Source organism: Myotis daubentonii, chromosome 6, assembly GCF_963259705.1.
Source record: "Myotis daubentonii chromosome 6, mMyoDau2.1, whole genome shotgun sequence".
In the NCBI taxonomy this organism is placed as follows: Eukaryota; Metazoa; Chordata; class Mammalia; order Chiroptera; family Vespertilionidae; genus Myotis; species Myotis daubentonii.
Window position 1 is genome coordinate 15572169 of NC_081845.1, and position 24351 is coordinate 15596519.

The 24351-nt window shown below is 35.7% G+C and overlaps 1 protein-coding gene across 14 annotated transcripts in view; it reads right to left on the reverse strand.

Annotated features, from left to right (window-relative positions):
* Nucleotides 1-24351, reverse strand: part of TRDN (triadin) — a 278614-nt gene that overhangs the window by 203950 nt on the left and 50313 nt on the right. For all 14 annotated transcript variants that reach the window (XR_009453395.1, XR_009453394.1, XM_059700238.1 and 11 more), the window contains exons 3-5: nt 19726-19890; nt 18647-18679; nt 5473-5532 (exon numbers count right to left, since the gene is read on the reverse strand). Coding sequence is in view for 12 of the 14 variants with exons in the window: in XM_059700238.1 (XP_059556221.1) it covers nt 5473-5532; nt 18647-18679; nt 19726-19890 (258 nt within the window). In the remaining 2 variants the exon portion in view is untranslated. The remainder of the gene's footprint in view (nt 1-5472; nt 5533-18646; nt 18680-19725; nt 19891-24351) is intronic.

The following is a 24351-nucleotide window of genomic DNA, read 5'->3' on the forward strand; positions in this document are numbered from 1 at the left end:
ACAGAGACATGGGGAGGACAGCATTTGAAGATAAAAGCAGAGATCAGAGTGATCTATCTAGAAGCCAAAGATTGCCAGCCAACCACCAGAAAGCTGGGAGAAGCATGAAGAGATTCTCCCTTACAGTCCCCTGAGAAAATCAACCCTGCTGAGATTTTGACTTTGGCTATTAATTGATGGTTTGCAAATTAATTTAATTAACCTCTGTCACTGACAATAAAGTTATGTTATTTTAAGCCACTCAGTTTTTTTAAAATATATTTTTTATTTATTAATTTCAGAAAGGGAGAGGGAGAGAGATAGAAACATCAATGATGAGAGGGAATCATTGATTGGCCTCCTGCATGCCTCATAATGGGGACTGAGCCTCACCCCAGCATATTCCTTTGACTGGAATCAAAACTGGGACCCTTTAGTCGGCAGGCCAATGCTCTATCCACTGAGCCAAACCAGCTGGGGCTAGCTACTCAGTTTTTGGTGCTTTCTTACAACAGCCCTACGAAAGGCCAACATTCCAACCTACCCATGCCTCTAAGGCCCTACCAGACAACTACAGTCAAACCTACTCTGCAACCAAGGTAGCCAGTTACCTCCTCAACCACAATCTCTCCTCCAGGACATCTTTTTGTGGAGTGATACCACCTGCTGGTATAACTCTGTATTTGCTTTTCTAGATTTCTCATTGGACTGAGTCTGATTGCTCTTTAACTTTTTCGTGCTCTGTAGAGTGTCTGGCACAAAGTAAGTGCTGTAAATAAATTAATGTGTATCCTCATCTGATGGCTATGGCCAGTTTTTCCATGTACAATATGTGCCTTCCAGGGTATCCCCCTTGCCTTTGGCTGGCTCCCTCTGATGCTGACCACATGCCATCCGTCAGCACACACTTCTGCCATGTGAACTGTCTCACCATTTCTGAGGTCAGTTTGGCACCTGAACATGGGACAATCCAGGTGGTAGAGCAGAAACATACTGTTCTGAGTCCTAAAAGGCCCTCCTTTTGTCTAGGAGACATCATGGACAAGGTTCTCTTATCTCGGCATGTGTTTTCCACCAGGTTCTAGTCTTTTTTGGTTTGTTCTGTTCTATGAGTAAATTGAAATACTTAATAGTTAAATAGAAGCCTAAATGTTATCGGAAAACAACAAGAAAATTTGCAATTGCAAAGAAACAAAACAATATGCAATTAAAAAAACACACAACTAAATGGAGAAAAATAATGTTAGTATTTATCTCTGGGTAATTACATTGTGGTTCCTTTTCTTTGTTTTTTTGTTTTGTTTTCAAAATTGTCCAAATTAATCTGTATTACTTTAATCTATATCATTATATATTAAATTTTATTGTGGGTGTTTCCTAATTACATCTTACAGATTGTTTTGTTCTAATATGGAACTCACTATCAAATACTTCAATTGCTGTTGACCACATAAATCTGACATTAGAGTGGTCCAATTAAAGCTGCATAAAAACAGAAATTTCAAAGGAAAAACTGCTCAGAGGAATTAATTACGGCTTAACAAAATAGAGAAAATGGATACTTAATTCATTATTTCAACATTACTGAGTGTGTTTCATGTGCTGGGTAGTTTGCTAGATGTTAAAAAATTAATTTGATATTAATACACATTCAGAGCTGGTAGGAATCTGAGAGACCACTGAGTCTGAAGTTCTTTGTTCATAGACAAGGAAACAGAATAATAAGAGAAAATGCCAGGGTTGACCTAGAACATATGTGAAGACAAACATAGTTTCTGCCCTCAGTCAGATCAAGATACCCACAACTAAAATTTGTGTCAAGCTCTAGCTGGTTTGGTTCAGTGGATAGAGCATCGGCCTGGAGACTGAAGGGTCCCGGGTTCAATTCTGGTCAAGGGCACATGCCCAGGTTGTGGGCTTGATCCCAGTACAGGCTGTGCAAGAGGCAGTTGATCAATGATTTTCTCTCATCACTGATGTTTTTATCTTTTTCTCCCTCTCCCTTCTCTCTGAAATCAATAAAACATTAAAAAAAAATTTGTGTCAAAATGCTTAAAGAGTAAAGGCAGGGGTGTAACAGTACCATGGAGAAAGGGTCTCTGCCCCAGATTAAGGGACAGCAAAGGAGGCCTATTATAGACACTTACATTCTATCTGAGAACCAAAGAAATGAGCAGAAGCCTGCCAAGTGACTACACAGGAATGGCCAGATGGCCAGAGAGAACTGTATACAAAAGCCCAGAGTTATGAGACAGCAGCAGTGCCTGCTTAGAGACTGCCCCAAAATTCAGCCTGTCTAAGGCAGAGAGGGCGCGCTGGTCTGGAGGGGCATGGGGGCGCAGGAGGAGATCTGAGAGTGAGGGGGAGTTGATGAGTAGGTTGCAGAGGAGGGAGGATATATGTTCAAGTGCACAAGCTAGGAATTGGTGGGGCTGCCAGTGATCATATGAGAAGGGCTTTACATGTACCGGCAGAATATGTGGCTTTATCTCTAAGGCTCTGTGATGGCGACAGATAGACTTAAGCCTATGAGTAGCATGAATTGCCTGGATTTTAGGGGTTAATGCAGGGAAATCAGTTAAGGAGTGACTGTCATAATCTGATTGAGAGATTGATTGTTGAGGAGATAGCAGTAGAGAAGGAGAAGTAAGAATAGACCATGTTATTAGTTCAACACAAGGTCACAAATATATACACTATTCTGATCATAAAGTAAGTTACTACCTCTTTTATGTGGGCCAAAAAAACAAGATACAAATATTAATTAACATCTTAGAGCTTATACCTTAAAACCAAAATAAGTACTCATTGCCAGGTTAAAAAGTAAAGGGCTTTGTAAAACTGTTTACTCTTTAGCTTCATAAAACTGTTCCTTTTGTTCCCTAACAAAAAAATATCAAACAAAATAAATAGATGGACAAAATAGGAATAAAAGTTACCTTGGCCTCATGAATTAAAATCGCTCACATAATGTAAATGACTATAAAAAACACCTAATTTTACATGAAAAAGAGTCAGAATTGAAACATTAATTCTTTGATACTTTAAAAATAAATGAATTAGCATATAATATGAAATTATTTTGGAAATGTATATTCTCTGGGATTCATATTCTTTTGTTTTCTGCTTTCCAGTAGATGAGTAAATCACCTAAATGTAGGATTCCATGGCTTTCCCAATAACTTCACACTCTTAAAACCTTTACAATTCTATATAAGTCCCTTGAAGGAGGAAAGAATAGAGACAATAGGATGTCATGTAGCTTCTATCATCACCAAAATTTTTATCTCCCTCCAAAATACACCAACTTCGGCCTAATGGATCTTTATAGACTGAGATATTTGCTGGTTTGTCTGTAACCATTGCAGGCTACTAACTACTTGAATATTCTGTATCTTTTCTTTCAATAGTTCAAAATACTTTGATAACAATTAAACTTCAGTTATCTATCACATCTAACCGTAACTGATATGGAATGTGGCATATATAAAAACATATATTTATCTACATATGGAAACAGTTATAAAACCACATTTACTTTCTCACCAAACAGTTTGGGAATTTAAAAAGCAGGCATTATTCTACCTGGATGAGGAAACTAGACACTAAAACAAAATATTTTGTTACTACTCACAGAGAAAAACTGTGGGGAAGTGGGGGGAAAAAAAACTATCTCTGAAGCCCACTTCAGTGTTGAACAGCTGAAGTTTCAGGATATATATTCAGGTATTAATCTCTAGCCAAGCCTTTGAGAAAGTTATTTTAAACCTCAGCCAAATTCACTGTTTTAATTATGCAAAACTCACTCCTTTAATAAACCCACTCTACAGCCCACTGCTCAAAGTCTTTAACAGCAGGATTCTAATAGAGCCAGGTCCAAAATGGAAATGGTGCCATCTGCATCACCCCATCCGCTCCGGCAGCACTGCTATTAAATTAATCGTACAGTCTGCAGGATAAAACAGCAGAGACCCCACTGGTGTGGAACCAGTTGAGTTTCTGTTTAACCCCCAGCAGATAGAAACACTGAGCCAGCTCAGTCACGGCTAGTCAATCTGTACCTAAGAGCTGTGTCCAATTTCCCTGACCAACGGAATTAAGAACCAAAGAAGGAAAGGGAAAAGTAAGAAGACATTAGTTCCCTAGCTACAAATATAAATAGGTTTCGATTGAGTAAGCTTCAATGTCCCTGATTGTATAAGAATTGGCTGGCCAATATGAAATGAATTTAAACAATAGGATTAAAGATAGAATGTCTGCAGAATGAGTCCAGGTCTTCACAAAAGGAAGGACATCAAGCATATCTTTTTTAAATGACATTTTAAATATATACTTACATATTGGTATAATTTTAGGTAAATTATTACTTCTATTATTTGAAACTGTACTATTTTGCAATTTTGATATTTACTACAGGTCATTTTGCATTATCCAGTTTTGACATAATAAATATTAGATGACATTCAATTTTTATCCCTCCAAAATTCTTTTACTTTCTGTCTGTATCACACAATAATAGTAATTATGTTTTCTTTCTGCTCTGGCAAAAATTAAAATGGTCAGTTTCACCCCAAACTCATGGGAAACTGACCATTGAGGAGACCTGGACATATTTAGAAATATGTTTTTTGCTTTCCATGTTTCTTTAAAGTTATATGACTCCCCCCAAACACACACACACACAAATTAGGCTTGTAAAATGAGCAAGACAATGCTGGTCATGCAGCACTGTAGTAACTGGGTTCAGCTCACTTGAAAGGGATATTAATCATCATGCCTCACCTTCCATATACCACTTAATGCTTAGTAAGAAAGTTGTAAGGCCTTGCAGTACGTAGTGAGGTAATTTAATGACTGCATTTCTATACCAAATATTTTAAAGGTATTGCATGGAATAAAAAAATTCAAGGTTAAGGTAAATTGAACCCTGGCTCATTATAGTATACTAGAGGCCTGGTACACGAATTCGTGCACAGGTGGGGCCCAGCCATCCTGTCCTGATGGGGGCCCATCAGGCTGGGCTGGTGGGGGGGAAGGGCTTTGGGCAGTTGATGGCCAGCCCCGCCCCCAATCAGGGTGTTGAGGGCCAATCGGGGGCAGGATCAGGCTGGTTGGCTGCTGCAGTGCATGTCATAGCCACGGTCATTCTGGTTGTTCTGGTCATTCCGCCATTCCAGTTGCTGGGCTTTTATATATATAGATTATTAAAAATGTTTGCTAATAAGTCAAAAATATGATTGTGGTACTATCTTAGTAAATATCGGATGTAGATAATTTAAAGATTATCATACATTTTGAAGTTATTTCTATTTTAATCATTAAATATTATTTCTATATGTGTGCCTGAAGTTAAATGAGAAGTAAACGTACTTATTTAAACACTATCAAAAATTAAAACAAAAGAAGACTAAATATGAAAACTTCCCTTTCTCATATAAATGTGTATATATACACTAAATAAAAATTAGAATAAACACAAAATTAAACATTTACCTTTAGTTTGAAGTTTCCTTTCAGGTTTCTCCTCTTTTTCAGTTTTTTCTTTGCGTATTTCTAGGGGAAAATAGAATTTATAATTTAAAAAGTCTTTTTAAAAATGTGCAAAATATAGACAATAGCTATGACTCCATAGCTATTCACCATGATACCTCAATCATTATATCTAACAATAACAACAAGCTTACAGATGCCTAAAATGATTTTATAACATATTGCTACAAAAAATTACTCATTTATTGAAATAAAGAAAAAATGTGAATTACCTCAGATTAGAGTTATATGAAAAAGTTTAAAAACTTATATCAATGGAAATATATTGACACTGTTTTCAGTGTAAAAATTGATCCCAAAGTATAATTGTTTTATATCAGTTACTGTCTTTTTAAAAATATATATTTTTTTATTGATTTCAGAGAGGACAGGAGAGGGAGAGAAAGATAGAAACATCAATGTGTGAGAATCACTGATTGGCTGCCTCATGCAAGCCCCACACTGGGGATCAAACATGCAACCCATGCATGTGCCCTGACTGGGAATTGAACCGTGACCTCCTGGTTCATAGGTCAATGTTCAACTACTGTGCTACTCCAGGCAGGCTGTTTTATATCAGTTACAAATTAAGAATACTTAACAAGAATGTCACTTAGATTTAGGAAGATTTAGTTTTTACATTTTAAATTAAGAATTTGTGAAACGAACTATAACAACTATCTCATAAAATATGTATATATCAGAAGCAGTGACTCTAAGCTATATTTATAATCAGAATTTGGTATTTAATTTAACCAATAATTACTGTAAGCAGATATGACCCATTTCATAAAATAAGTTAGTTGTTACATTTTTCTAAACATCAGGTTTTAAGAAATATATTTAATTTGCTGCTAGCTTCAGTACATATGCATTTGCAAGGATTAGAAAATGAAGTTAATTCTGAATTTGCAGTTAATTTGGATAGATGTAATTTGAGATTAGAGTTTGCAAATATGATTACTACCTCTGAAAAGTGACTTAATCTTAAATTCCATGGTTTTTCTTAGGAAAATGCTAATGAGGTTTACTTATTTAATTATCACAACTTTATCCCACAGATGGTCTGTCATGGTGTTAATTCCTGTATATATTTTAAACTCTCCATTTGTAAATTAAACTTTAAATTTTGGTAATTTTTCTATAAGTTTAAAAATCAAGACTAACCATAAGGAAATCCTAAATATCTTCAGAAAAGACAGTTACTGATTCCTGTTCTGTTAAGGAGGTAATCACCACTGTGAAGATTTCCTTCCCTCATTTTTCCTCATTAATTCATCATCAGACTATGCAGGGCCACTGCTCTACCCTTATTCCATCCCTGACTTTGAATATGGCAATAGAGATATGGCAATAGAGATATAAAAGAGGTAAGATACTCACATCTCTTTAAAAACACAATTCACTAAGGTGCCAGGAAAGATCTCCATAGGGCACAGGAGACGTTCATCTTCCTGGATCTCTGTTTTTGTTTTGTTTTGTTTTGATTTCTTCCTTATATGTCTATAGATCCTACTTCAAAGCAGGGTTTGTCATCTTAGCATCATTGACTTCTTGGGTTGAGTGGATCATTATTTGGAGTGTAGTGGGCCTATTCTGTGCACTCATGGTATTTAGCGGCACCTCTGGCCTCTATGAACTCAATGGCTATAGTCTCATCCCTAGTCATAACTATGAAAAATGTCTTTAGACCAGTGGTTCTCAATCTTCCTAATGCCGCGACCCTTTAATACAGTTCCTCATGTTGTGGTGACCCCCAATTTCATTGTTACAAATTGAACATAATTAAAGCATAGTGATTAATCACAAAAAACAATATGTAATTATATATGTGTTTTCCGATGGTCTTAGGCGACCCCCGTCAAAGTTTGTTTGCCCGCCAAAGGGGTCATGACCCACAGGTTGAGAACCACTGCTTTAGACATTGCCAAGTGCCCCTGTAGGGCAAAATGATCCCCAAGAATATGTTGAGATGGCTCAGAATTATATTTCTTTTGCTTACCCTTTTGCATTTGGGTTCTATAGTATTTTCATTATTGGGTAACAAAAATAGTGTTGCACTATAATGTATCATGTAGAGCTACATGTGTGGAAACTTTTGATCAGTGTTTTAAGAAATGTATTATGTTTACAAAGGCATAATAAAATATCATCTTATAGATGAAAGGAAAAAAAAAGCTAACAGTAAATACACACACACACAGAACTTGTATCTTTAGAACAGTTTTAAAGACACAAGATAATCAGCCCAATTAGTTTATCACCATGCAGACTTACACTGTCCAATGCAGTAACTACTAGACACATGTGAACATTAAGGACATGATATGTGGTTGGTCCAAATTGAGATGTGGTATAAGGGTAAGTACACACTGGATTATGAAGACTTAGTGGAAAGAAGAATGTAAAATATCTCATTAATAATTTTACATTAGTTACAGATTGTAATGATATAATGTTGGATATAATGAAGTGGTGGTTTTAAATTTATGTGTCATCTTGGCTAAACTACTATGCCAAGTCATTTAAATGAACACTGCTCTAATCCATTGATGTTAACTAAGAAAATTATTCTGGATCATCTGTGCGGGCTTGTCTGATTCTATTGGGAGGCCTTGCAAACTGAACTGAGGTTTCTGTGGGAAAAGGAAGAAATTCTCTCTTTGGCTACGGTTTTGGTCCCTGCGTGTGGGCTCAAGTTTTCCCATGACCTTCCCTTCCTGACTTATATAGTCAGTCCCCACAATCACATAGGACAGCTCCTTATAATGAATGTCTCAATATAAAATATATTAGCAAAATTTCCTACTGGTTCTGCTTCTCTGGGTGAACCCTGATATCCTGATTGGAGTAAATATGTTATTAAAATTAATTTTTATAATTATTTTTACTTTTTTAATGTGACTTCTTAAAATTTTTAAATTACATATGGGGCTCACAATTTATTACTATTGGACGTCATTGGTCTAGTCCTATGGGTGGGCAAATGGTCTCTTTTAAAATCTAAAGTCATCTACAGGGTTAAATATTTTACAAGTGAATTGAAAAACTAAACTGAGAATGTCCCCCTGCCAATGCTATCCTACTTCCTTCCTCCTATGCTAACCAACAAGGGCTGTGGAGCGGATTGGCTCCTTGTATAATTTAGGCCAAAAAAAGCAGTATATTGTCAAAGACAAGAGTCTTTGGACATGTTAAGGGAGTCACCTTAAGAAATGATTTCTTACTCCATGTAATGATGAATTTGAATACAGAAAAGGGATGAAATATTATAAATTAAAATGTTACATGAAATGTTACATTCATTGTGAAATGAGAGGCTTTAAAATGGTCATTTAGAATAGTTTTCCTTTAGAGGTGTGTGTGTGTGTGTGTGTGTGTGTGTGTGTGTGTTCCATACACATCTGTTGGCCCCTCAGAAGAATAAAAGAGAGATTCAGGAAATCACACAGGAGGATTAGATTTGAGTTAGAATCTCTGCAGGATTCGGTGCTAAGGACATCCTGCCTGGAAATCCTTCACAGCCCCCCAGCCTGTCTTATTCTGGGGAAATACAGTGCTTGGACAGGGTGGTGTACTAAGGGACTAGGTCGGCTGTGTTGGTGCACAACAGTGTTTCCTGCAAGGTAGGTGGAGGCTTGTGCATGAGGAAACTCTATAGTTAATAGAGTAAACACAACCCAATTGTGTAACTCAGACCAGTTTCAAAGATAAAGCCCCATTTATTTATTTTTTTATTTTATTTTTTGCTGATGCTGCACTTCAGCCTAATCCAAACCAGGACAACCCAATGATCTGAGCAGATCCACTCAGCGTTTTTGCAAGTAGAGGTTATAGATACACACACACACACACACACACACATACACACACACACATCTCTGCAGCTCCAAATAAGCAGAAATACGACAACTTATATGAGCATTTTTTTGCAGGAAGATCACAAACTGATTTTTTTAAACGATGTTCCTTTGAAGACCCTTAGTACTTCTATGGAGGCAAGTGTGGACAAGCACAGCTAACCTTGTAAAGGCATACACACACCTACATTCGTTTCTCATAAAGTACAAAAGGAATTCATTTCTGATGATTCAAACTTAAGGATAAGTTAAATGCCTCTGCATCTTTTGTTGCCACATTGCATTTTCTCTGCGGATTGGATTCCATCACTAGTGTCACCCTCGTGGCTATCGGATGTCTGAAGAATCCAGTAAAGCCTCTGCACAGTGTGCCAGTTCTCTCTCCACGCACTTCAGCCAGGAAATGATGACCATCCAGGCACCTGTCCAAATGAGTACAACATGCTACCAATTTAGACTTCACAAGCAGCTGATGCCTGCTTTGTTACTCTCCATTGATCTTGTCAACTAAGAGCCATGTGTATACTAGTAAGAACACAAAATTAAATTTAAAAGATTTAAATTGGTAAAGTAGAAATTTATTGCTCTATGGTTTTCAGCAAACTTCAAAGAAAAATAAAATTCCTTATATTATATTAATACTAGCTTCTAGTTATTTAATAATGGCCATAGACAGGTGACTGCTTCCACTGTGTATAAAATGACGGCAATGTATGACAGCAAAAAAAACCTGCATGTAACATCATGACAGTCTAAGAACAGTTCACTTGGACATGAACCAATCCCGGACTCAGAGACAAAGAAAGTCAAAGCAGTCACTATTTATCTCCAAATATGTGTGCTTTGCAATTAGGTTAGAGACCTGTAAGTCTCAGCATCCGGTCCTGGTTAGAATCATAAGCCATTTTGGTACCAGTACAGCTTAAAGATTGTTTTGTGACTTACAAGGTCCAAGATTCCCTTGGTGGCCCAAATTAGAATGCTTCAGTATAATGCAGACTTTTCTGGTCTCCTAGTGAATGCTGCACATTCTATGGGGAACACATAAGCACTCAATAGACCAGCAATTTTCAATTGGTATGCCGCACGGATTTTTAAAACATGCAATACCTGACTATTTAGTCAGGTGCACTGATCTCTTTTCCCTTAGATTGTCAAATAAAAAAGTGACAACAGCCAACATAACAATAGCAGTCTGATATGAATGAATCACAATTATACCTTTTTTTATCAGATCGGCAAAAAAATATAATATATTTTTTGGTGTGCAGCAGAATTTTAGTAATTAGTTTAAGTGTGCCATGAGATGAGAAAGATTGAAAATTGCTGCAATAGACAAAATCTTTAAAATGTCTCCAAATTAGAAGTGACGATTTGTTTTATTAGCTTGGTTCTCCTTCATCTTCTTTAGGCATTTAATTCTATCAAAATGTGTTCATCTAAGCTCTCTGTCTCCCATGATGCCAATAGCAATCAGGGACCAACAGATTTTCCCAAGACTCTCTGAGATCACCTTTTTCATATGTAACTTGGGAAAAGAGGCCATGGGTACTAAAAAGGAAAAGAATGCCAGCAATAGCAATCAATGGGACCAAAATTAGTGAAATTAGGTTGCTCTAATGATTCTGAAGAATAACTTTATTTTGTAGTGAAGTCTTTCTGGGTTCTTTTGTTATACTGCATGCATTTTGCTTGTGATAAGTAGTTTCTATCTATTCACAATCATAACAAAGCTTATTGTTGAGTAGGTAGTTTATCATTTTGTTTAAGACTTACGTGGCCAGTTTAAAGCAATTTTTCTCTATCTGTATGGCACATTGTTAATAAATAAAAAATATTATGAATCAAGATTTTTAAATAACAGACTCAAGAAGTTGAAGGGGTAATCTCTGTCACCAAGGCAACCATCCTGATTCTTTTAGATGACAACCCAGTTTATTAAATTATTATGAGGATTGTGAATTTCAAAGAATGCCTTTTATCATTATGTTTTCTATATATATCTTGCAAGCACCAGACAATATAGGAAGCCCACGTACATTTTTTCTAATTTTAATATTAAAAATTCAAATTATTTATTCATTTGAACATATCTCTATTTGCAAGATTCAGCCAATTGTGATTAGAACACAAAAGTTTAATTATGATAAATAACCAAGCACACCTTTTCATCTTTTTAGTAACTAATTAAGAAATATTATGGGGATCTTTTTTGTTGAATTCTCACTATTTTAGATAAATATACCAAATGATGTATAAGCCTTTGTATTTTCCATGATTTTCTGATGATTTTTCTGTGGGTAAACAAAAATTCTGAGGAAAGCACACTACGGGCCAACTATTACTGAAGGAAATAAAGAGAAACATTTTCTCCCCCTCAAAGCACCTTGTGTTTGTGGTTCAGTGGGCATACACTTCAGATACAGTGATAGGCAAATATTGAGGACAGTTTCCTTCAGTAATGTTGAATACCATAAACATAAAAATAGTTTGGATCTTTATTTTGTTAGGTTTGATTCTTTGGTAAATGTCATAAAATAAGATAAACTTTTAAAAAAAAAATTAGTAGTGTCAACACAGCATACTATTGACCCCTACAAAAATTTTAAAATAAATGAAGATAATACCTATTCCATTTCATTTTTACCATTAACTTAGTCATCTCACACAAATCCATTTTTTCCTTTGAATTTTATTTTCTCAATTACAAAATGAGATGCTATTTCCCACATGTCCATAAACCAGACAGAGGCGGAAATGATTACATATGATATCGTTTAGGAGATAATCACTAGTGGAGTTTACAGATTTGGATGAGGTTTTGACGGTGTCAGTATTTGAGCTTCATATTGGATGATATACTAGACAGGATCAATGCGGCTGCACATCAGAATCATCTGGGGAGATTTTAAAATCAATTCCTGAGCTGCAGTCCAAACTTAATCAATTACTGTAGTCTCTCATGGTGAGGAACCTTTTAGAGCTCTCCAATTTCAATCAGCTCTCAGGTGGTTTTAGAACCACAGTCAGAATACTGTCTAGACCGATGTTTCTCAAATTTTAATGTGCATGTGAGTCGCCTGGGGAATCTTCTTAACATGCAGATTCTGATTCAGTTGGTCTAGAAGGAGCCTGGTTCTGCATTTCTAAATCACTCTCAGAAGATGCTAATGTGGCTGCTCCGTGGAGCACATTTGAGTTGTGATACAATTCAGGGAGAGTCAAATACATTGGTTTTGCTGAAATCCTTTGGGAAAAGCATAGTCTTCTCTCCTGAGTTGCTAAAGCAAAAAAAAAAAAAAATACACACACACACACACACACACACACACACACGTGCGCGCGTGTATATATTGGCCTCAAGCTTCTGGAGATCATAATTGCCAGGAAGAGAATATCCTGACTGAGAATTAAGCAAGTGAAACAGATGAACAAAGCAAGGTCAGGAGTAAAGAGAGAGAGGTGCGGGGGGGATTTACTAATGACATTAAAAAACCTATATCTCGACATCTTCAAACCAATTTTACTCTTGTATTTTTCACTTATTTGAAGTAATAAAGTATATTTTCCACTAAGCCAGTTTGAAATGGATTTTGGTCTTTTGTGGACAAAATAATTCTAATGAAGACATCATTTGAATTTGATACACAGAGTTGAGAGCCACTGATAAATTTTCTGTTTTGATTTTTTAAACTATATTTTTATTGATTTCAGACAGAGGAAGGGAGAGGGAGAGAGAAATCGAAACATCAATGATGAGAGAGAATCATTGATTGGTTGTCTCCTGCACGCTCCCTCCTGGGGATGGAGGCCAAAACCCAGGCATGTGTCCTGACTGGGAATCAAACCATGACCTCTTGGTTCATAGGCCTAAGCTCAACCACTGAGTCATACTGACTGGGCTCTGTTTTGATTTTTTAAAACTTACTTTTCAGCCAGCTTTTCTAGATGAAAATACATAATCTGGAACAGGGAACACATTAAGCCATCTGCATTCAACCTGCACCTTAGTTTATCATGATTTGGGGAAAAGAAACATACAGAGCTAGAGAGAAGAGAGTCTGGAATACAATGGACTTAACAGCTTTTCATTCATACACACCTCAATTACATATCCAATTTTACTTGCAGGTAAGAATGTAGCAGCACTGAGATTATTCTTGCTCTACCAAGAACGATTTAGAATGGTTGGGCCTGTATTGAGTTGTCTCAGACAGCCTTTTCATTCCCCATGAGGCTGGTGCCAATATCTGATCTCTTGCTTTCTTTGGCCTGTTCCTTCGGGCTCTGGTCTTCCCCACTATTCTTTTCATCATCCGGGTTCTAGTTTCCTTGCCTTGATGGAGGCAAACTCTTTTTTTTAGCAGCACATGGTACTAAAGTTACCTGACATGGTGGGTCCAGAACTCACAACAGCTGCAACTACTTGGGAAGTGCATTTCTGGGTCATTCACCATATTTCCATTTACCTCTGCTTCCTCAGCCTTTTTCATCCGAAAGCACACCTCCAGGCCCACTGTCTGTTCTCTCTGGGTTTGCTACCCGGTCACTGCTGATCTGATCAATACTGAGAAAGACAGGGTATAAAGCACAGAGTTCTGTCCGAGCTTGAGGGCAATATACAACAGTGCAGCTATGAAGCTGAGTTCTGATTGAGACTTATTTAAAAAGGTCCAAAAATAAATGTATCTTCTTAACAATGTTACTCTGACCTACCTAGTAACCAATATTCTGAGGCTATGAATTTTAACAAGTTTAGTTACCTTTCCATTCTCCCTCCTTTTCTCCCCATATTTTTTCAGGCACTTAGTGTCCAACCTTGTCTAAGCCGCTGAAGCTGCCAGCAAAGATGGATGCAATGAAATCTCTGGCAGGGGAACTTGTCCATCTATCTTACTCACGGTGACTCGATGCAATCTTCTCAATGGCCTAATCCTAAAGTCTTGAATATTTATGATGCTCAAATTTCCTGGCTCTTCCTTATTCACCCTGATGGCAGAGAGCTATTGTGGATTTCAATAAAGTGAGAAAAATACACAATGAAGAACCTGAGTTTAAATTTACTGGGCTCTTTTTGACCTGAGAAGCTTTAGGGCAATTTAAAAACACGACTATAAAGAGGATGGAGTTTGTTTTGCTCTAAGTAGAGAAGAGACTCTTCCTCTGCCATTGACATGCATCAGGTACAATCTTACAGAAATATCAGTCATCGCATGTGGTCCTGTTCAAGCTTAACGACAGTTACTTATTTCAAATAGCAAGTACAAATTTAACCAACACTTTAAGTGCATTTAAATAAAAATGCTTCATATAGACACCAGCAATTGAATGAACAACAAAAGCCTGATAATTTAGTTAATATAACTTAGCTAAATATTATTCAATATATCTGAATGGGAGAGAATATTAATGAAGATGTTAATAAAGAATAATTTAGATGAATAAAGATAAAATGTTTTCGAGGCTATCATTCCAGATTACAAAATAAAACTTTTTAATCCACAATTTTTAAATCTGTAGATGTATAAAATAATCCATCTTAAAATAAGGCTAAGCTCATAATATCACTTATTAAGAAATGCTTTCATTTTTTATTTTTAAAGTATATTTTCATTGATTTTAGGAAGGAAGGGAGAGGAAGAGAAAGAGAGAGATATCAATGATGAGAGAGAATTATCAATCACTTGCCTCCTTCCCACCGCCCCCCTACTGGGGATTGAGCTTGCATCTCCAGCATGTGCCCTGACCAGGAATTGAACTGTGACCTCCTGGTTCATAGGTCTACACTCAATCTATGAACTGAGCTACGCTGGTCAGGTGAAATCTATTTTCTTTAGTCCACTTCAACTAATGTTTATAACCTTAAATGTTCATTTTCTCATGTAGCTTTTTAAATAATATTACTAATATATATATATATATATATATATATATATATATATATATATATATATATATATATATATATATATATATATATTCAGGTGATTTTAAAATCAATTCTGGCCATAGCCGGTTTGGCTCAGTTGATAGAGCGTCGGCCTGCGGACTGAAAGGTCCCAGGTTCGATTCCGGTCAAGGGCATGTACCTTGGTTGCGGGCACATCCCCAGTGGCGGGTGTGCAGGAGGCAGCTGATCGATGTTTCTCTCTCATCGATGTTTCTAACTCTCTATCCCGCTCCCTTCTTCTCTGTAAAAAAATCAATAAAATATATTTTTTTAAAAAAACAAAAAAAATAAAAATAAAATCAATTCTGCTCCTAGTAATCTTTCAAGAAGATATTTGTATACATGGTTTTAAACACATACTAGTATATTCCTTAGACTATTTTAACTAATAAGCATTACTGACATTTTTTAAAAAGTACCCTAAATAACTATTTAATGTTTTTTTCTGTTGATTTGAGAAATCAAGGCAATACATTAAGAAACAATAATTAAATATCTTTGTGAGAATTTGCAATTTATGTTAATCATTACATGAAACTTAATTTTAAAATATTCCCACAGGAAAATTCAAGTAAAAAAAAAGAGAGAGAACAGATTCTTTATTAAATACTGGGTATTGACTCATGGAAAATATATTTTTATAGAATTTAATTTATGTATAAGTAAGAAATCATTATTTATTTGTTTGTTTGTTTTTTCCAATTGCAATAGACATATACACAAACTGTTATTTCCAGACAATGACTAGTAACTGACCAGCTTAAAGTTTGGCTTTGTTCTAGGCGCTATTCATTGAAGATCAGAAGTAAAAAGACTGTTTCTTACCTCAAAAGACTAATAAACTAATCTAGAATCTGTAACCTGGATGTAATGGCTAAAGTCTTCCTTGACTTCTTGAGTTCTCATCTTGGATTTGTGAGTCAGGAAACCTGTCTTTCCTCCTCTCCATAGCTTCATGACCAATTTCATTTTTGGATGGCTTTGTCACAGTCGTGTTTCACTGGTTTAGCTCTCACTGGTTGGTCAAATTAATATTTTCAAATTTAACATACACCGAGTGGATTTTACCCCACACAGTGAGGTGATCATCATGTGCTCAAGCAAGGCTGAAGCTCCAAATTTGGATCCCACTGTTTGTATCCAGTGTTCTAGGGAGGTAGCAATAGAAGTCAGCAAGACCTCCTCTAAAATAAATATCCCCATGATATTGCTGCTAAACGTGGGCAGCAATAACTAAAACATTGTTATTGTGTCAAGTCTGGTTCATGTGTTGGCATTTTCTCAGTCACACTAAAAGTACCTGAGGATAGGGTTCCTTACTCCCTATTTTCCCTTGCAGACATAATTCCTACTCTTTCCTGTAGAAATTTCTGCCCATCTGAGGCTCTTACTCCATAACTCTACCACTTTTTCCTAGCCTTTACCGTGCCCATCTTTTGAATTTGTGAGCATGTCATTCAGCATAAGGATCTAGCTATTCCTGCAAGGAATTCTTGTACACCACATCCAAGCATACCCTGGTAACTCTACTTCTTCAGGATCCTGCACGATACATACTGACTGAATATGCTTGTGCCTCCAAGATTATTATCCTCCACACTATCTCAGCCATCATGTCCCACAGTTACTACCTAAAAATAAAAACAATCATATATATATATATATATATATATATATATATATATATATATATATAGCTAAGTGTCCATTCATCTGACCAGTTGCTATGACACGCACTGACCACCAGGGGACAGATGCTCAATGTAGGAGCTGCCATGACATGCACTGACCATTTAAAAATAAACGGTACTGTGGACCTGGCACTGACAAACCAACACTTGGCTTCCCCCAAGTGGGACACAAGCTCTGGCACCACCCTGGAGTGATACCCCACCAAATCACAGCCAACACTGCCGAGACCCCATGGCGCAAAATGCAGCCCACAGCCCAGCCCAGCCCAGGAACAGTTGCTGTGGGTGCCGTGTAATAATGTCACATAGCAAAGCCTGGCTTCCTCTCCCTAGTGTAGCGATGGCGAACCTTTTGAGCTCGGCATGTCAGCATTTTGAAAAACCCTAACTTAACTCTGGTGCCATGTCACATATAGAAATTTTTTGATATTTGCAACCATAGTAAAACAAAGACTTATGTTTTTGATATTTATTTTATATATTTAAATGCCATTTAACAAAGAAAAATCAACCAAAAAAATGAGTTCATAGGTTCGCCATCACTGCCTTAGTGACTAGCCTCATTGGAATTTCTTCAGCCCAGGAACATGGCTTGCTTTGTAGCCAGGTGGAAACATTTTACAGGTCAACCAAATGTTTGTGAACTGTTTTCCAGTGCCTCATCTCATTTGATCCTCACATAAGTCCTGGAGTAGGTAGATAGGAAACTTGGGAGAATCTTATTGTCATTTCATTAGCAAGACAATAGAGATTTAGAACATTTAGAAATTTGGCCCAACTGAAAAGTAGTAGGAAATGGTGGAACTTGAAAATGACTTCAGATTTTCTCATTGCGCAGAACATAGTCAAACACTGCTATAGCTAAGTATTTTACCCTTTGTTCTCCCTGCGTGATCTACAATAATAATCTGCTTTGTGTTGATATTTACTGCTGGGTTGCTGACTATTACCTGAAAGAGAAGTTGAGGTGCTTCACTGGGCTGGAAAAAGTTTAACTAAATCAGAAAGCAGGTCTAATTAAGCAAGTTTATTCTACATCTATGAAAGGCTAAGTTGACTCACACATGTACAATACATATAACATTCTCACTGGCACCAATCACATGCATGTGTTTCAATCTGTCATTATTGATCATGAATTTGGTTGACACTTCTATTATATAAAAAGGGTAAATAGCGATATTAAAATATTTCTTCTAATTAATTCCCTTTCAATGTGCATGAATCCGTGCATTGGGACACTAGTAATAAAATAAGAAGAAAAGTTTAGAATCAATAAATCTGGCCGTGTGGAGAATAAAGATCATGGGTATCTTCTTGGGGCATTACCAAGACTACAGAATTCATCCCTCATTTCCACAATCCCAGTTCACAATGATCTGTGTATAGATGGATTCACACATCTATTGAAGAAGGCATCAATGAAATAATCAACTGAAAAACAGTGGGATCAGTTTCACTGGAAAGAATTGAGTATTTCTTTTCCTAACTATAAATCTTGATCTAATCATTAAATATTCTATATTAAAAATAAATTAAGGCTAAAACTCAAGTAAAGTATATTTAAGTCATGCTGAAGATCAATATTACCACAGAGAAAAAATTTAGTTTCAAAAGTGAAAAGAAAACCCACCAACCTTTTTTTTTCAAGGGAGGCTCTTCTATTTCTCCTAAACCAAGACAGAAAACAATAAATTAGGAAATCTTTTAACATAGCATAATATTGCTTCTCTATTTTCCCATTTTATTTTTTAATTTTTAAAAACATCTATTTGTTTTGACAACAAAAGTCCATATGTTACTTTGTTTTCAAAATTTCAGTTTTTAAATATAAACTTTGTTTAGATACATTTATTAGACATAGTTCTACTTTTATGAGTTCAATAAAATTGTGGCAGTGATCCAAAGTATACATCATAGTTCGTATATCATGTGAATTTCAGTTCTCTATTGTTCTTCTCCACCACTCACTGGGGCCAACCAAATACAAATTCAGACAGAGTCATATAAAGGGCTAAAATAATTGGAGCCTTCCTGGTAGTCAAGGCTGAATACATGATGACTAAGGTTGTCCCTAAAAATGTCACTAAAATGCAGAATCAAAATGCTCTGTATTTGCACATCTATTCAATAGTAATTTATGTGTAATTTGAATTTATTTATTTTTATTTATTAACATGTGAGTATATATATATATTAGTTGCATAATTGTTGTAACATTTAGAATGTGTCCCTCTATTCTACACCTCCATTTGATTCAATAAATTTACTTTTGATTATGATTTTAATAGGATTTGACTATGAACATGACTTATGTGCATAAAACATTTATATGTATGTTTAGTTTTACAGTTACTTCAGCATTTCTAAGGATAAACTTGAGAAACAGCTATTACTTTCCTCCAAGAAACATATAAATGTTTCTATTGTGCACTTACAGTAGTACAATATAAGACCTTCTACTATATTGCCACTTTGATGGTAGCATTTACTATTGACATATTTACCATAATGGCAGAAAAACTATAAGGTGAAAGCCAAATGAAACACATTTACTGAGTTTGGCATTCTGTCGATTCTCTATGAGCACTCAGAAGTATATTCATTTTGGTTTAGATTGACCAAGTTCTCATTTTTGCTTAAATGTAAGCAAACCCCTGTGACGGATATCTAATATTGGTTCCAGCAGTTAAATATGTCTCTTTGCTTTTTGTACCTGTATCAGTGTCCTCGTCCCCATCTTCTTCTTCTTCTTCATCACCCTCAGACGAGATGATGTCAGACAACAAAGAAAAGAAGCCATAGACCCAGTCCGTAGTTTCCTCCACTGCATGATGTACGAATTTCAGAGGATCTGAGCCAATCTTGGAAATAGAGCTTGCTAAAAGTAATTTTAAAAGAAGAAAATTTTACAGCAATTCCCCAAAAAACTAAGAAAAACTTTTCCAGATTTGTTCTTTTGACTAAATGAATATGTCAATTTTATGAATTTAGGTAGCTCTTGGCTAAATTTTTTTGTGTGTGCTCAGAAATATAAATTGCATTTTTTTAGTAAGCACATGCATTCAATTAAAAATGAATGTTATTGGGTAACTGTGGTTCAAATACTGTGGGGTAACCAATAATGCAGCTGCCCTTGAGAAGTTTTAATCTAAATAAAAGTTTAACATGGGAAAAAATAGAAATATATTAAAATAATATATAGTTATGTTACCCAAATTGCAATATAAACTCTAAGTTATGGATGGTCAGGAACAAAAGAAATCATGGTTGGCCCATATTGTACTGGAAAACATCATGGTAAAGAAGACTTTAAATTTTCAGATAAACTCTAAGCTCCAAATTGGCTTAAGTAGCTGTGACTAAAATAAGACTGATTAGTCCATTTATTATCATTTGTCATATAGTAAGAAAAATATGGAATTGTCACGGTAGTGATCATATTGGGCTCTAGTTAGATTCAATTTGTTTACCCTTGTTAGATATCCAACACCTAAAAATAAAAAGTCTTTGAACTTCTAATAACTGTAATGGATAAAATTAGAAAACATATAAAGTCCGCAAATTTGTTCTTTTCTTTTATACTAGAGTGGTAGGCAAACTGCGGCCCACGAGCCACATGCGGCTCTTTGGCCTCTTGAGTGTGGCTCTTCCACAAAATACTGACTTCTATGCATGGGCCACGAAGTTTCAATCGCACTGTACATGCACGCCCACACGTGGTATTTTGTGGAAGAGCCCCACTCAAGGGGCCAAAGAGCCGCATGTGGCTCGCAAGCAGCGGTGTTCCAACCACTGTTAGGAGATATAAAGTATTTTCAGAATGAGAGATTAAATAATAAAAATGTAAGCAATTAGACATTTTAGGGATTTTCAAAATGTTGTTCTTCTCATTCAAATTATAAGGAAATTCCAAATACCAGTGTTTAAGATCTGATTGAAGAGGTGGTCTACCCAGAAACACAGTATACATTGAACCTAATTTCTCATCAACCTGTAATTAAATTTTAGATTTATGTTTTCCTGAATTCAAAAAACTACTTTAGCTTTGCAGAGATTATTTTCTCTTTGATATTTTAAGAGACTAGAATTATACCAACATATTATATTATCTAAAGGTTAAGTACTTCAAAATTAGTCTTTAACTCTGATTGTGATAGGAAGTCACTGAAAGAGGAATGAAGTGATTTTACTCATGCAATGTCTTTTGCTGTGTTGAGTATTGGAAGAATTCCAGGTTGGAAATAGGAAGATCAGAAAGGAGCCAAATGAAGTAATCTAGCAGAAAAATTACCATAATTTCTATCAGGGTTTTAACAGTGTGTTGGATGAGATGTGATCAGATTGTAAATGTATTTAAAAGATAGAATTAAACTGACAGTTTGCCTATAGGGTGTGAAAGAGAAGGATACAAGATAACTTTAAGGTTTTTGGTATAAGAAACCAGAACAATTGAAATGCCATTTTCTAAAATGGGAAGAGCTGGAGAGAAGCAGCAGGGATTTTAGGGGGAGCATACAAGTAGTTGAGTTTCAGGCTTGTCAAACTTGAGTTGCCTTTCACACATCTATATGTCATATTGTATAGCTCACTATGTTCTACAAAAGGGAAGTCCGCATTGAAGATAGAAACTTGGGAGTTTGAGAGAGAATAGAAGGTATTGAAAGACATGACACTGAATGTGATCACTGAATGTAATCAACAAGAGAGTATATCCAGGAACACTCCAACATTAATATACTAGCTGTACTAGATAGATATGAAGTGAAGAATTGTTTTGAGGATAGAATGATCACTGACAAATGTAGCTGATAGGTCGAGAATGACTTTTAGCTCTAATGATGATGTCATTAGCAATCTCAAAGGATAGTTTCAGGGGGATGCATTCAAGACCAAGTGGGAAGAATCTAGAAGCAGTGAGTACATTTTACTGTAAAGTAAATGACAGAAATTCGGAAATGGTTGAAGGAGGACTGGAATCATAGTGGGTTTTCTGTTGTTGGTACTATTAAAGAAGGAATAAATATTCCATTTTTATGCTGATGGGTAAAATTCCACAGAGGGAGGAAATGATAGGAGAGAGAAGATTTCTAGGGAAATTTTAAATTTTATGTTCTATTTGAGGAGTTTCACAACCCATTCAAGGATGACAAGTTATAAAATGTTGACGTCTGCAAAACCTATCTCCAGGATTCAATGTCATTGTAACTTTACTCTTTGGTCCTTATTTTGCTACATTCTGGAGAGTTGTGTGAGCAAGGTATGGTAGTCTGAATGGATAGATTAAATCTCAGAGAAAGGAAATGAATGGATTTTATTATTGCAATTGAGAATTTTAAAAGAGTTATATATACAGAACTGGATTGTACTGACATCATTAAAGACATTTTAGCCCTTCTATATTTTATATCTAATGGAAGAATACTGCAAATGGAGTTTTTATGATCTGAATAGATTGAGACCATTTATCCATTCCCCTTCTTTCTAAGTGTTCACTGAGGAACATAACAATAAAATCCAACAAAATAGGCATCTGTTTAATTATCCTTATGGTTAAATGTATTATATAAACTCTGCAGCCATGTATATATTGCCTGGTTTTAAAATAGTCAAATTAGACTACTTTTATGAAATCAATGTTGCTGGCTTGAGATAAGCTCCTGATTTTTAGCCACTTGGACAACAACTTTTAAAAATGATAGATATGGACTAGTTAGGTAGATTAGATATAGATATAGATATAGATATAGATATAGATATAGATATAGATATACTAGTAGATCTTGAATAAGATAGCAGTCCTCAAGTTAATTCTTATTCCTTCCCTCAGACATCCAAATCATTTCAAAGGGAATAATATACAATGCAACTAAACCTTTTATTAATGTCTTCCTTTTTAAGAGTACTCAGATAACTTTACTTTCTTACCTCTCCTGTTTCCATGAGTTAGATTACATATATCATAGTGAGGATCCTCAGATAACAACCGTAGGTAACACTTATAAAGTGCATGTTACCTGGAAGAACTTTACAAATATTAACTCACTTTTTTCTCTTGATAATCCAATTTTGTAGCTATATTATTTTATCTCTATATTAAATATAGAAACACTGAGACACTGGGACATAGAGAATAATATGGCTAGGGTTACACAGCTAGTAAATAATGGAGTCTGATTTTGTACCCTCCAGAGCATGACTTTTAGCTATTATGTTATGTTATACTGCTCTCAAACAAACAATGACATGAATTCACAATTGTTTCTGGAATAAGATATTGGATGGGAGATTCTTGGAGGGGTTTTCTTGCTGTTAAAAGGGGGAACAAGAAGTTGTGGCATGGTGTCAGAGAACCTGGAGCTGCTGTGGCCACGTTATGCCCACACAAACTGCAGCTGGATCACTAAGAAAGGCAAAGGTTAAAAATGAAAGAACTTGAGTCCATGACATTGCTGAGGCATTGAATTATCCAATCTTGGAATTATCACCTGCTTCCAGCACTTCTATTATATGAGATAAAAATGTTTCTCAGTGTTCAAGTACTCTTAATAGTATCTTCTATTTCTTACAGAAATGTATACCACCAGATGCAGGGGAAACTGCTTTAGGCTCCTTAAGATCAGTAATTGGATTCTTGACACTCATAAAAGAGTGCTAAGAGAAGAAAAAGTTTAAAGTTAAATAAGATTTTTATTTGTTCTCTGTCTTTGAAGCCACACTTTATAGATTCTTAAGTTTCTAAATATACTAGGGAAATTGGATTAGTCATTTTTTTCTGCTTTCCTCCTAAAGAACCAAGTCCATGGCGTCACCATTATCTTTGACCATCAGTCTTATGTCCTTTAAGCTGTATTTGACTCTTCTTTATCTTTCATATCCAGAGAAACATCAGCATATGATGGTTACAAGCATGCGCTCTGAACTCATATTGATAGCATTCAAGTTCAAGCCTCCCTCCTTGGTCAGTGCCAAACCATACTGGAACCAGAAACAAAAGGGAAATTTGGTGAAAATGATCCTGTCTTCATTTAAAATTTTTGATATTTTGTAATCACAGTTGTTTGCATTAATTCTGAATTGTTAAATGTTGCATTAAAATATCATTCATTTTAATTGATGAATTTTCTAGAACACTCTTCAATTTTACATGCAAGGTAAGTTCTTTACCCAACTCAGGCTAGTCCTGATGCTCCCCAACTAAGAGCTGTGCGATGATCAGAAAATCAGCTTTTGCCATGTTTATACAATTCATTGAGGCCTCTGCTTTTCCAAAGTCACTAAGCTAAGTCAAGACCACAACGCCTCATGCCAATTACTTCTATATTCCGCCTGCTCATAATCC